The following is a 13,737-nucleotide window of genomic DNA, read 5'->3' on the forward strand; positions in this document are numbered from 1 at the left end:
TGGTGTATGAAGTTTACAGGTAAAAATACCTGTATCCAAGTTATAAGATCAATGGAAAGGAATCCACGTTCACATCCCCTTTTTACTGATCTTACAAGAGCAACTGAAGTATCTTTGCCAGATGGAGGTGCTAACACAGATTTAGATCTTGACAGAGCATTTAAGATTGGTAAACTTTCCATTCAGAATGACAGATGACAGATTGCACATTGTCACATTTTCCCAGATTGTTCCAAAAACTAACAAAACATCAAGAGTAATAGATATAAGAAAGTCTGTGCCTTTCAAGTAGACCAACCAGCACAGAAAGCTGGGACTATTAAGTCTGAGTAGTGATACAAATCATCAAGGATAATAGGTAAGAGTTGTGGAAGCACTGCAAGTAGAAACTTCTTTATTGAATTCATTGTAGAAATGTATATATGTACCTATTTCCCCACTTTTTCTGAGGGGTCACTGTTTTTGTTGCCACATTACACCTCAACTTCAAATTTCCTTTACCAAACAAAATGCTGTAACGCCTACAATAAAGGATATAGATTGCCTATTACTAACATGGAAGAACAGCAATTTAAACCCTCCAAACAGCATTGCAGATATTCAAATTAAATTACAAAAAACAACTTTCTCCAGCAATTGTTATACTTCAATAAAAGTGAAGATAATTTTTGCAGCTCGAATATACATTGTGGCATTGGACAATATGACAGCTGGAGGGAGAGCTTGTATTGGGTTCTACTATAGGCTAAATAATTGCGCTTTTTAAATAATCTTTTGTAAGTTTTCAAGTTTTTAACCATCTTTGCTGGAGGCAAAGACAGCTACAATTAGAACTACAAGGTATGGAGGCCAAGATGTGGCCATTGCTTTCAAATGTTTAGGACTCCTGTCATGGAAGGGACTCACTGTTAATACTTTACAGTACTTAACCCAATACTCAGATGAGCACCCCTTTCAGCTCCCAAGATCCACAATAAAAACAAAGTGAAATGGAAGACAGCTGCTGATCTGCATCTTTATCTCATATATAAACAAACTTCAGATAAAACCCAACATGTTTATAAAGATATATGCCCATGACAGTTGTGAATTTCATGCTACTTTTGCAATGACATGTATTCCTGCATCACACATACACAATATTGTGGAACTGACAGTCTGAGAGAGAACATATTGCAGGTAGCTAGTCCAATCCCACTTAAGCTTGCTCAAAGCAGATTTTCAGCAGTAATCAAGATCTCTTCACTGCACTTCATCTGCAGTTACTCTTCACCATTCTCAGCTAACATGGCAAAAGGCTCATAAATAGGCTGTAGCATCACCACTTGGACTGCAGTTACTCCATTCTGGCTATGCCTCTTCACTCTTGTACCAAAATGGTCATTCTCTTCAAGTTCCTGGTATGTTCAGTAGTGTGATTAAATCTTCTCTCACCATGTAAAAATGCATAACTACAAGATCAGCCCACCAGAATGAGAGTAGAGAATATAAAATATATGTAGTTTTGTTTTATTGCTTCCTGGCTTGAATTCATTTTGGACCTTCTAGCATCATAATTTCAAACACATATGAACTTCATTACATAGAGCCATTGAATAAAAATGAAGTTTCTTGAAGAGTGAAAGTGGAAAGGTAGTTTATAGTTATTCTATAAATTGAACAAGGGAGAAAAACAACATCCGCAACATCTTTTATGGCTAAGGCATAATGAAACCAATATTTTTACTACAATACCTTACTTTTCCTGACTTCGATAAAATGAATGCCCTGCTCAGAAACATGCATTTTTTGCTGTAGAAATCTAATTCTCTACCTCTGAAATGAAGTTACTCACCCACAGTAGTTACAGGAGGCTGAGAAGGGTAGTGTGGTGTGCTAGTTGTTGCTGGAAATTGTCCGCTGGGTGGAGGGTAAGGATAGCTTGGGTAACCACTTGAAGGAAGAAAGGCAAGACATACCAGTGTTATGTATTCTTTTGATAATTTATTCAGCAATAACGAATCTGTTATATTTCAACAATTTTAAATACAAAAACAGAATTTAAAAAATAAAGGCCACTGATGCAGATACAATGGTCAGAGTAAAATTTACACTGCTGAAAATTTTGTTGTCATTCATAGGTTTCAGCAGTACTGGGATTTTAAAGATACCCAATCCTCGTTCAAGTTTAAAAATGCATCATGTTATTCAAATAATTTATGGTTTCTGCAAAGTATGTTGCTATTTTACCCACAAGATTGTGTTTTCTCTTTCTGCTCCCACCCAGCCTAGCTAACCAAGTTTCAGTGTACTGCATCAATTACCAACACAGACTACAATGCATGAAGGGATGGCAGACATGAACTACTAACCATTCAACAGTAGTAAAGCACAGACAAGCATGCCACAGAACATAAAAAAGGAAGGCAAAACTGAGTAGATGTGCGGGATTTGTGGAACTCAAGGCTATGTTCCTTGCAATGCAAACAAGCCTAACAGTTCATTTTGCTATACTGCCACTAGCCAGTAGTTAGAAGGTAGAACATAAGCAAACTGATAGAAATAAAGCAGTTCTTAGCCTTCAACAGAAATTAGGCTCCATGCATGGAGCAGAAGGTAGGGCTCTGCATGCTGCCCCTGCCGCTGTGCCCATCCATATCTACTACTGGGTGGAAGGTCAATCACACAGAGCAGGAGTGGGCAACTTGTAGCCTCTGGCTAGGACTGATGGAACTTGTAGGCCAAAACATCTGGGGCATAGAGCAGGGGTGGGAACAAGCTTGGGGTGAGAGGCCAAATGACCCCCCCCCAGCCTTCCACAGGACGAAGACATCAGTAGGTGGGGCCATGGCCCTGACATCATTTGGTCTCCAGCCAATTCACCAGGTAGATCATCAACCCAGCGCTTCAGCTGGGGACCTGGCTTTGCTGCATGCAGGCCTCCCCAAGAGGGAAGCCCGCATACAGTGGTCACCCCAGCCAAAGTATTGGATGGATAGTCCACCTGTATGAAGAATAAGGCAGCTTTGCCTGCCCTGTGCTTTCTCCCATGTAGGAGGATGCAGGACAGGTGAAGCCAAGCCAGCTCAGCTTTGCTCTGCCTGAGCTTTTCCTACCCAGAGGCTTGGGCTGTCTTCACTAGCCATGGAGGGAGCCCAAGCCTCTGCAAATGGGGAACCTCCACAGGCCGGATTATACCTGCTGGCTGGCAGTTCCCCATCCCTGGCATGGAGGAACCTACACACCTTCAAGCTGATGTTCCCCTTCAGACCTTCTGCCCAGCACATGGAGATTTGGGGGTGGAGCCAGCAGGGACAGTGCCATGTAAGATGGAAACACATGCATGCCTCCCATATGGTCTTTGAACACATGGAGCCTAAATACTGAAGAGGGCTCCTGACTGAAGAAAAGTCAGCAAAATAAAGCTTAAAATGCAGGAAGCATTTTAGAAGGTAGAAGGTTTGTGAAGCAGAACAGCACCACAGGAGTCATTTTAGGAATACAGGATTACACTGACACTACTGAGTTTTAAATTTTGCTTCACTATAACCTTAATCACTGTTTAATTGAAACAGAGCCCTTAAATGCAACCAGTTTTAGTGTCTGTATTTTTTTTTAAAAAAAATACTTAGAAGACCTTGTCTTGATGCTCAGTGAAAACTGAACTCGCAATGACTGGAATGCAAACATAATACTATGTTTTTAAAGCCCAGTGGTCTCAATTTAAGATGCCTGGTTCAGATATAAAAATAACCTAGGGTTCTGGGGGAATCCTGGCTTATATGAGTGGCATGCTTGTGCATGCTGCCTGATTGCTCCTGCTGCAAGAGGGAACAGCTAAACAAACCATGGTCTTTCCAGCCATGGTTTATTATGTGTGAAACAGGAACTCTGGTTTGTCTCTCCCTCAATAAGCCAGAGTCATAATCCATGGTTTGTTGTTGGTTTATGACTCTAGCTTGTTGGGGACAGACAAGCCAGAGTTCTTGATTCTCACAGTGATAAACCAATCACAGACAGAAGGTCCATGGTTTGTTTAGCAGCTCCTGTTGTATGCATGGGCATGCTGCTTGTAAACAATAGCACTTATCATTGCATCCAAACAGGGCCAGAAACTGGCATAAGATAGCATAGTGCAATCACAGTCATGGTTTCCTATTGCACAAATAGATTTAAGAAACCATAGTTTACCTTGGGTTAGGAGGGGGTCCAGGGGGGAAAGGAGACATCCCACTTGTCATACCTGGCATGTAGGAAGCTGAGCACAACAAAGATTTTGGACATTTTAACAATTTAGGATAGTGTTATTCAGTTATATCAAAATGCTACTTTTACAACTAAGTAATGTTAATATTAGTAACTTCTAGAGTCTTACACTTATTTTTAATAGCCCACATGTAAGCAAATGCAAAAATGTCTTACTGATGGCCTGTCTTCAGAATAAGCAACAAGCAATCCAGGGACCAAGTAGTTTCTAGAGTCTTCCCATATGGCCCCCAGCAGAGCCTTAGCTTATTATGCTTTGCTTTTGTCTATAAGAACTGACAAAGTGTTCTTTTACTCCCTTTTTCCTAAACAGCCACAGAAGCTGATTTCATTATTTAAATCAGACTTTTGAGGATGTTGTAAATCCTCAAAGCCAGAAGACCAGGCAGCCCTTATGAACAACTCATGATTAAAATGAAGCGAATTAAATTCTTGAAATATTTGAAAAGATGCCAGTTCTCCCCAAATAAGAATGCTAAAAATGTTCACACCAAGTTCTATAGGGCTGTATCCAGTTTTGTGCAAGCAGAAGTCTGTTTAAGCAATGGGGCTTTCTCATCCCCTCCTCCACACTGCAGTTCCCCTTCAAAAAGTCACCGGAGGGTGTGATGGCCTGCAGTGGTGAGTTGGATGGAGACACCTTGCATTAGTTAAGTTTACATGACACCCACCGTGCTCAATATGAACACTGTTAAAACTGCACTTTGGGGCTTTCCCATTATGCCCAGCTTTCTCTCTCATTGCACCAATGCTTTTTTACTTAATCACCACCATGAAGAAGGCTTTGGAGAACTTGAAGGCTTGCTCACTACTTTGTGACATTTTACTTGGTCGTAATAAAGGAATTACCCTACTGTGGCTTTAGGATTTTTCTCTAATACAGAAACAAAGCTTTCCATAATTTCTAAAGCTATCATCTTAAATCATCAGTGTTACTTTTAAGCTTACACTCTTCCTTTGCTACTTAGGAGGTCAAGCTAGCAATTCAACTATATTTGACTGACACCTACTGACAGAGGTAATACTCTTACTTTGCAGTTGCCTGATAATCTCTGTAAAAAATGTAATGGGAATTGCTTTTGCATTGTCTGAATGGCAGAAAAGGAAGTGAATTTAAACTATTCTCAGGTTTTCAGCATTGACACATCTAACAATTCAAACTTTTGTTCTGTAAAACAAACCTCCCTATGATAATTTAATAAACTAGTATAACAGCCAGTGTGGTATAGTGGTTAGTGTGTTGGACTGGGACTCAGGAGACCCAGGTTCTATTCTCCACTCAGCCATGAAGTTCACTGGGTGGCTTTGGGCCAGTCACTGTCTCTCAGCCTAACCTACCTCACAGGGTTGTTGCGAGGATAAAATAGAGAGGAGGAGGATTATGTGTATGCCACCTTGGTTCCTTGGAGGAAAGGCGGGATATAAATATAACAACCACACAAACAAATGTAGAATTAAAAATAAAGCTCTACACATCTAGCAGTATAGTACCACAGGAAATCGTAGCAAAAACATGAACTATCAAAACACCTTTTCCCCAGAATCACAGTAAATTCTTGTGGGGTGGGAGTCCTTGAATAATTTAACACTCATATGCAACACTCCTTAACCTGGATCAGGAAATCATCAGCAATCTAGTTTTCTTCATAATACCAATCTTAAAATAGAATCTTCTTTTGCCTTTAGGAATTTTGTTTTCTGGTAAAACAAAAATATTCTGGTGTAAAAAAAAATTCACTTATTTTCTCAAGGACTGGCAATAATCATTACTAGAAAGAGCCTAACCTTTTGACAGATAACCGCTGAGAACAATTAACCATTCCAATGGCATATTCTACTACAAGTATAAAATTGTATCTTTCTATTATTTTTATTAGCTGTTTATTCATTTATTGAACTAGATAATTTTTCCTATTTTTTTGAAATGTCCATATGATCACTCGTACAACTTTTTATGAAAGAGCTTTAACTCATCCAGTATATCCAAAGTCGCTAGCTCTCCAGGAGGTGGATCCAATGGGACCCTTGCGCAGGTGCCCCAGGCATGCCGACGGCAGTGTGTCCACAACCCCTGCCGCTGGTGGCTGCAACATCATGCTTCTGGGGCAAGCGCCAAAAACAGCGTTTCTGCTTGTTTTGGCACTTGCTCCCCTGGAAGTGCTACACCGCAGGCGCCAGTGGCAGGGGCCATGTGTGTGCTGCCAGCAAGACTGGGGCACCCACGCAAGGGTCCCACTGGATCCAACACCAGGTCTGTATCTGTGCCAATTACAATAATTACAGCAGGTTTACCTCTGAGCAAATGTGCACAGGATTCTTTTATGTAAGCCACCTTGGGAGGGTTTTTACCCCCCAAAGCAACCCCCCAAAATGCAAAAAGCTTAAATAGTACAATTTTATATATTAGGCCATAAAAGATACAGTTTATATTACTGAAACAGTAAAATAAAGTCACGTTTGATAAGGAAGTATTCCATATATTTCCATTTTTGCCAAAATTTATGGGTTTTTTTCTAGAAAAAAAGATTTTCCATGGCTTCAAAATTCCAAAACTATTCCTTCTTCAGCTACAGCTATAAAACAATGAGGCAATGTGCACTGGGAAGTAATCTTCATAGACCTAGAGTCTTCCCTGATACGGCACCTAGAATGCATCTGTCTCCCAGGTTAACAAACAAATGGAATTTGTCTCTAAATGGTGAAAAACTAAAGATTTCCCCGTCCAAGTCCAGCCACTGATCTATAAAGAGCTTATTTGTAAGGGAAAAAGGTGCCCAACAGAGGAGTGAAAGGGAAAACAAAAGACAATTAGAGAGCAGAAAGGTTGCAGGAATATGGAGTGGGGGTGGGGGGACAGTTATGTGTATAGGGAATGGAAAAGCTCCACTTCTTCACTGGTTTACAACTCTTATTACAATCATTTTTGCTTTTTTGATGCCTTTTTGTGCTTCAAACTTATCTCTTCTCCATGTCCTACTGATGACAGTACTGCCCAATAAAACTGCTCATGGCTTGTGAATGAAGAAATGCAACCATTTTCTCCTGTGAATTTTTATTTAAATATTTAAGAATTGCCTTTCTGCCCCAAGGCAATGTACAAACATTATGGAAACCTCATACAAAAACAAATGAAAAATTAAGCACAAAAGAGCGTATCACCTTAAGCCTATTTTTAAACCCACGAAAAGTTGAACTATGGTTCATTTAAAGTTTAAAATTAGGGTTTATTAAATCAAGCCATGACCCAGCTGTGTTTTCTGATCATAGCTTGCTTCAATAAGCCTGAGCAGGGCAACAAGCGTCCCCTGCTGCCCCCCACTAAACTTAAAGAACACTTTTTTCTTCCCCTCCCCCCACTATGGAGCACTAAACGGGTCAGATTATCTTGTTTCCACCAGGATGCCTACCCCTTCTTAAACTAAATGCAGTTTGGCCCAGTTCAGACAAAATACCAAACTGTGGTTAGTTTAAACCAGGAAGCAGATGCTTCCAGTCTCCTCCCAGCCACGCCAAAGGAGCAGAGGGGAGCACTCAAGCCCAAGCAGACTCTTTCTGATAATATAAAACTAAAGTTTAGGGATTCATCTGAACTGGGCCCATGTGCATTTCTAAACTCCCCAGAAATTAATGGAGGCCTGAACCCCTGGTACTTCACTCCTAGGCAAGATTCTTCTATCTGTCTCTTCTCATTCCTCCTTTGGTCTGCATTTCCTTCAGATGGCTGTTCTCCACATCACATTTGAATCCAAATGGCATAGTTTTGATCAATGCATTCTTATTAACTACATACACTTTGATGTTATAAAATAAATTAAACATGAGTCACATTCCTAAAAATTAAGATACCTTAGGAGTAAGAACAACAGAATATAGATGTGTCATTAAAGGTTCCAGAAAACTGGACAGTCCCTAACTGGATTTGCAGTTAAAAGTAAACTAGTACAGAGAATACAGCTGGGATAAGTCGGAGCACAAAAAGATATCGCAGCTGGGTGCAATAAACAAATGATAAAAATAACTGCATATAAAAAGATAGCCACTGATAATGGTAAAGTAATAGGATAAATAAGACTTCAAAAAGGTGGATCAAGGAATGAAAGAATTTTACCAATGCTGTTGAAATATCAGTAAACACCGAAAAATCAAATACATTTCATAAAAAATAATCAAATATATATTAGACAACATGCTCAAGGTACCCAGTCTCATCCTCAGCACATCTGTAAACAAAGGGCTGGGTCTATAGTGTACCTTCCATGAGGGCTCCTTCTGTTCATGGAAGAGACTGAGGTCCAGCAGAGAATTCCGTGGGAGGAATGAGGGGATGCGATTTTCTTCAGTTCCCCTTTCCCACTGCAGCCCTATAGGACACCTCCCAGACTGTTCTGGAAGGTCTCACAACCCTTCCAGGGGCTGTAGGGGAAAGGAGAAATTGCAGAAGTCACTTCCTCTTCCTCCACGAGGTTCATGCCATGAGAAGAGTTCCACTTACAGGAACTCTGGATCCATCCCCTACCTAGACAATACATTTTAATTTGTTGGTAAACTGGAATAGACTCTATAGACTGAGAACTAGTGATATATCTTGTGCTGTGCACTGGGAAACTGTCAAAGACAAGAAACCAGCCTCTACGGATACCAGGAGAACTCTTTTATGTTCCAGAAAAACTGTAACAACAACAACATAATAATGTTAACAACCTAACTACATCTTTAAAAATCAGCAGAGACAAATGCCACAGCAACCAGAAGCTTTCAGTGAAACTTATTTACATGTATAAGGGGTATAAGGTGCTTACTGTTTGGTGGTCCTGTTGCCTGGAAAGGTGGGTAGGATGCTGAAATGGTAGGCCGAGAAAATACTGGAGGTTCCTCTCCAAACACCACGATCATAATTTGAATCAGTCCTATCAAATCTGATTGTGGCTAGGGGTTGAAGCAGATAAGATAGTTGACTGTTTTTTTCTCCCACAAAGATAGCGTAGTTGCCCATTAACAAGGGCAACTGATCCATCACCTCATCAGTTACTGAGAGTCAGCTGGTTACTCTTGACTTCTATTAATAGGTTTTAGTCTAGTTTATTCCAATTCACTTAGCAGGAACTGTTAAAAAAAAAAATAAGAGGGCAACACATAACTGGGAAAGTGCTGGTGAGAATGTGAGCTCTGGTCAATAAATTATACTAAGGGCGCAATCCTATGGCTGTTAGTCAGCAGCTAGATGGCCATAGGATAGGTCGGGTCCTGGGAACCAACTGCGGAGCCCGCGCTCCAAGGTCACTTCCCTGACAACTGACCTCCACCCCCTCCTGCACTGCCTCGTAGGCAGTGCAGATCGGCCCCTCACTCATAAGAGGAGCGCAGAGGGGTGAAAACGGGGCATTCCTGGGGGTGGGCCACAGTGGGCAGAAGCGCCTTTCCGATGCTTCCTATGCATCATCCAGCGTCTCCCCCCCCCCCCCCCGACTTCCCGCAGCTAGACAGCCAAAATTGTCTGTCTAGCTGAGAATGCAGGGCAGCTGAAGCGTGGAGGGAAAGACCCACTCCACGCTGCTCCTGCCGTGCATTGGACAGGTGGTCACCTCTGAGTTCGGAGATGGCCACCTATCCCCACAGGACTGCACCCTAATTATACATAATGGCAGTGACTGTAAATACATTTTGTGTCAGGACTTACTTCAGTTGTGAATCTTATGACACAGAGCAAGCATGAGGAAAGCATTAACACTATTTGGACTATGTAACAATACTAATATTTTACTCAATACAGGCTCCAGATTTCCAAGGCCATGTCTTTCTGCTACACCAAAGGGCCAAAGAAGAAAACATAACATTAAACAAAATGGTGTTTAAATTCTGAAATAATTCAGGACTTACGTTAAGAGTTTTAGTTGTACTTACATGTTTCCATTCATGCAGATATGGAAGATATATCTTGCCATTTGCATCAACATGTTTCCCAGTTTTAATTGTCATTGTACTAGTTGGTTTAACAAAACAGATTGGGGGATTGAATGGATATGTATCCAACAGCCACAGACATATTGGGATATTGTATGTGTTACCTAAAGAGGTTTAAAGAAGAATAAAGAATTCATTATTTTCTGCATTTGACAACATATGATAATGCTGTTAGTTGCTACAACATTTGTGAGTGCATAAAAATGGCCTTAAGTCACTCGATCACAGTACATCTATGACAGCATATTGCTTCTAGAAAAGGCGATACAGTTGGCCCTGGAAGCTCACACCGAGGGTATGGCAACAGCCACCCCATTTATCCAAAGCATCCACTACTCAGAGGTACACTGCTTATGAACATATGTACAAATCATGGCCAATGACCACGGGCAGATCCATCCTCCATGAGTTTGTCAAATGTATTTTAATACCATCCAAGCTAGTGGCTTTCATGACGTCTTGTGGCAATACACTTCCTGTCCTGCACAAAATATTTCCTTTTGTCCTCATCCGATTACTAAATTTTGGGTTAAGGTGATCTTGAGGGTCAGATCGGGAGTGGATGAGGGTGAACAAACTGAAGCTTAATACAAACAAGATGGAGGTTGGTTGGGGGTTTCAGCAATTTAGGAGTAGTCATCCAAACTGTTTTGGATGGAGCTGCATTCTGATTTAAAAATAAGATTTGCAGCTTGGAGATGCTCTTGGATGGTCAAGTGGCTCCTTTGGTTAGGAATGCTTTTTACCAGCTGTCCTCTGGATGCTGGTGGCACCCCAGCCTATCCTTGAGATGCTGGCCTTTGCAAGATCATTCGTTCCCTAGTCCCTGGTGCACTCTGTGTGGGGCTGACATCAAAGACTGTTCAGAAACATCTTCATTCGTTTGACACAACAGTCCACCATGGCTTAATTTACCCACTGTAGCCTGTCACGCTGAGTGAACCCAGACAGCAGGAGCTGTTGCAGGGTTAGACAACCTTCAAATAACCCTAAAAGCAGCCATGGGTTATTTGAGGGTTATCTAATCCTCAAACAATCCCTGCCACATGACATGACAAGTCACAGCAAGCCCGGCACCCGTGGGCACCATTCAAAAATGGCACCCACGGGCACCTGGTATGATGCAACAACCCCATGGGTAGATTAAACCATAGTGGGCTGTTGTATCATGCGAACCAGGTCAATAAATCTGCCAGGATGTTACTGGAGTGACCGATAGGAATATATAGCTCCGATAGTACACTCCCTGCTCTTGTAACCAAATTGTTTCCTCGAGCAATTCAAAGTGCTGGTTTTGACCTTCCATGGTTGGTATTAGAGTCTCTTAAGAACCACCTCAAGCTGGGGCCTAACATATCATCAGGGAGAAACACTAGCAAAACATGTAAAATACACTTGATAAGACTATTATTCTGCCCACTGAAACTGGAGAAAGCCATAAAAGAAGAGATCGGCACTGATATCTACTATCCTAACCAACTCTGTCCCAGGGTGCCACAATTAAACCCCATGAAAAGAGACTCGGAAATATAAATTATTTTTTGAGTACAGAGAATTATTTTAGAGTTAAGTTTGTGCTTCTGTTTTGCTTTCGTTACACTTACTGATTTAAGAAATATAATTATGACAAAGTATGGAAGTTCTGCAATACTACAGAACACAAAATTACAAAGTTACAAACTAAGAAGGTTATATCTGGAAGAGGTTACATTAAAATAAATTTGTATGCTTTCACATAATCTACATGCAAACTAGACAAAACATATACATACCTCTGTAACTTACAGGGATGGTTCCAGTGAGGCTCATCAACTCCCTTGAGGAACCATCATTAAAAACTGAAAAGAAAGAAGCATTATGTACATTTTACAGTCAGCTCACAGGAGTTGTTTGTACACCAACAAAACTGCATATATTATCTCTTTTTCACATACTTTTCCATATACAAGTAATCACTTTCTGGGATAAAGAATGAACAGCGCTACACATGTGAAATGCCTAGCACATCATTCTGTGCCTTTTGATACATAGCCAGATCTTCTCCGTACCATTCAAGGATCTATTCTCCATACCACTGAAGGATCTAAGACAAATGCTGCCATGTAATAATGCTGAAGACAATGCGCTACTTCTAAAAATTGCTACAGCTGTTATGAGAACTTTCAAAACAAAACCTCAACAGAAAACAATTATCTCTCTAAGTGAAGACCATGCTTTCGTTACATCTGTCTTACTTGGGGTTTTTTTATCATATGAAAAAAGGTGCTTATGAACATCTTACTAAAGAACACATCTCAAATCCAAGTAATTAGTCTAGTAGGTAGCCTTATTTCTCTTTCACAATAAAATTATTTATGCACAATATGATTAATTACTGATAAGACACTGACATAGGCTAGCTGAATGTCAGCAAAAACACTACAAAACAGAGAAACATATGAAAAATGCAAGATATTAATCAAGCAGCTCAAAATACATAACGGAAGAACTCACCATAGCCATCCATTACAGGTTTGAGGTCTTTGTACTGGGCGATAACACTGACAGTTTCCTGAACAGTTAAGTCTCTGTACTTGTACTAGAAAAAACAAAAATAATTTTATAAGGCTTAAACCCCCACTAATACCAAGTCCCACTGACAACATTTGGACTTACTTCAATACAGCTATTGTGACCAGAGCCCAGTTTTTGCACAGGCTCCTGGGGCACATTATGACTGCTGAGATTCTATGAGTACACACTACTCTTTCCATTCTTTACCCAGGAAAAGGCAAGTCCCATTTCCATGCATGGAACTACTTTGCTGGATTACAGCTGGGGATTGTGGGCAAATATGATCAGTCAAGGTGAGTTATAAACTGTGTATCATTATGCAAAGTAAATCAAACACAGTTCCACATTTAGTACTTCCATGGGAATGGTGAATATTCACAAGCCAAGACTCCATATGTTTTACCTTGAAGTAAGCAGATGCAGGTCCACAAACAAAATGTTTCGCAGTTCTCTGCCTCTTCTCCTCTCTTCCTTAAGCAATCCCAGCTCCAGATTCCCCATCCCTAAGGTCCCCTTTGAGGCTTAGTCTCTCTGGGTTTTATCCAATGGTGTCATTCCACCTCTGGACCACTAGTGGATTGGTCCCATCCCCCGCCCCGCAGTCCACCCACCCACACTGTCCAGATCTAGTCAAGAGGGTTGGGGCACACATGTGGTCTGGTGAGGAACCCTGCAGAAGGGAGGAGGGGAAAGGCAACTCCTGAGACATAAGCCGATCTCCACTTGCATAGCATTGGTTTTAGTCCAACACTAGCCAACCTATGTGACCTGATTTCTCAAAAAGCTGGTAACAGAGGCTTCACTGACATCTTCAGATCCCTTTACACATTATAATATAGACTGTGACCTACTGATGTACTCAAATAAAATTCGCCATGCAGAGCCCGCTAACAATATGGTAACTCCCTTGTCTCTCTCACCTGCATTAAGACAGAAATCAATATTCATCCCTAATTCATTACATACATACATACATAT

General features: G+C 40.9%; 1 protein-coding gene across 3 annotated transcripts in view; it reads right to left on the reverse strand.

Moving 5' to 3' along the window:
- TSG101 (tumor susceptibility 101) overlaps window positions 1-13,737 on the reverse strand; it is a 41,658-nt gene that overhangs the window by 25,502 nt on the left and 2,419 nt on the right. For all 3 annotated transcript variants that reach the window (XM_084855183.1, XM_084855174.1, XM_084855165.1), the window contains exons 2-7: window positions 12,700-12,784; window positions 11,979-12,044; window positions 10,147-10,310; window positions 9,045-9,171; window positions 4,171-4,237; window positions 1,835-1,932 (exon numbers count right to left, since the gene is read on the reverse strand). In XM_084855183.1, the coding sequence (XP_084711309.1) occupies window positions 1,835-1,932; window positions 4,171-4,237; window positions 9,045-9,171; window positions 10,147-10,310; window positions 11,979-12,044; window positions 12,700-12,784 (607 nt within the window). The remainder of the gene's footprint in view (window positions 1-1,834; window positions 1,933-4,170; window positions 4,238-9,044; window positions 9,172-10,146; window positions 10,311-11,978; window positions 12,045-12,699; window positions 12,785-13,737) is intronic.

Source organism: Heloderma suspectum, chromosome 1 (genome assembly GCF_057233095.1).
Source record: "Heloderma suspectum isolate Gila_16-S chromosome 1, 16-S_ref, whole genome shotgun sequence".
NCBI classification, from domain to species: Eukaryota; Metazoa; Chordata; class Lepidosauria; order Squamata; family Helodermatidae; genus Heloderma; species Heloderma suspectum.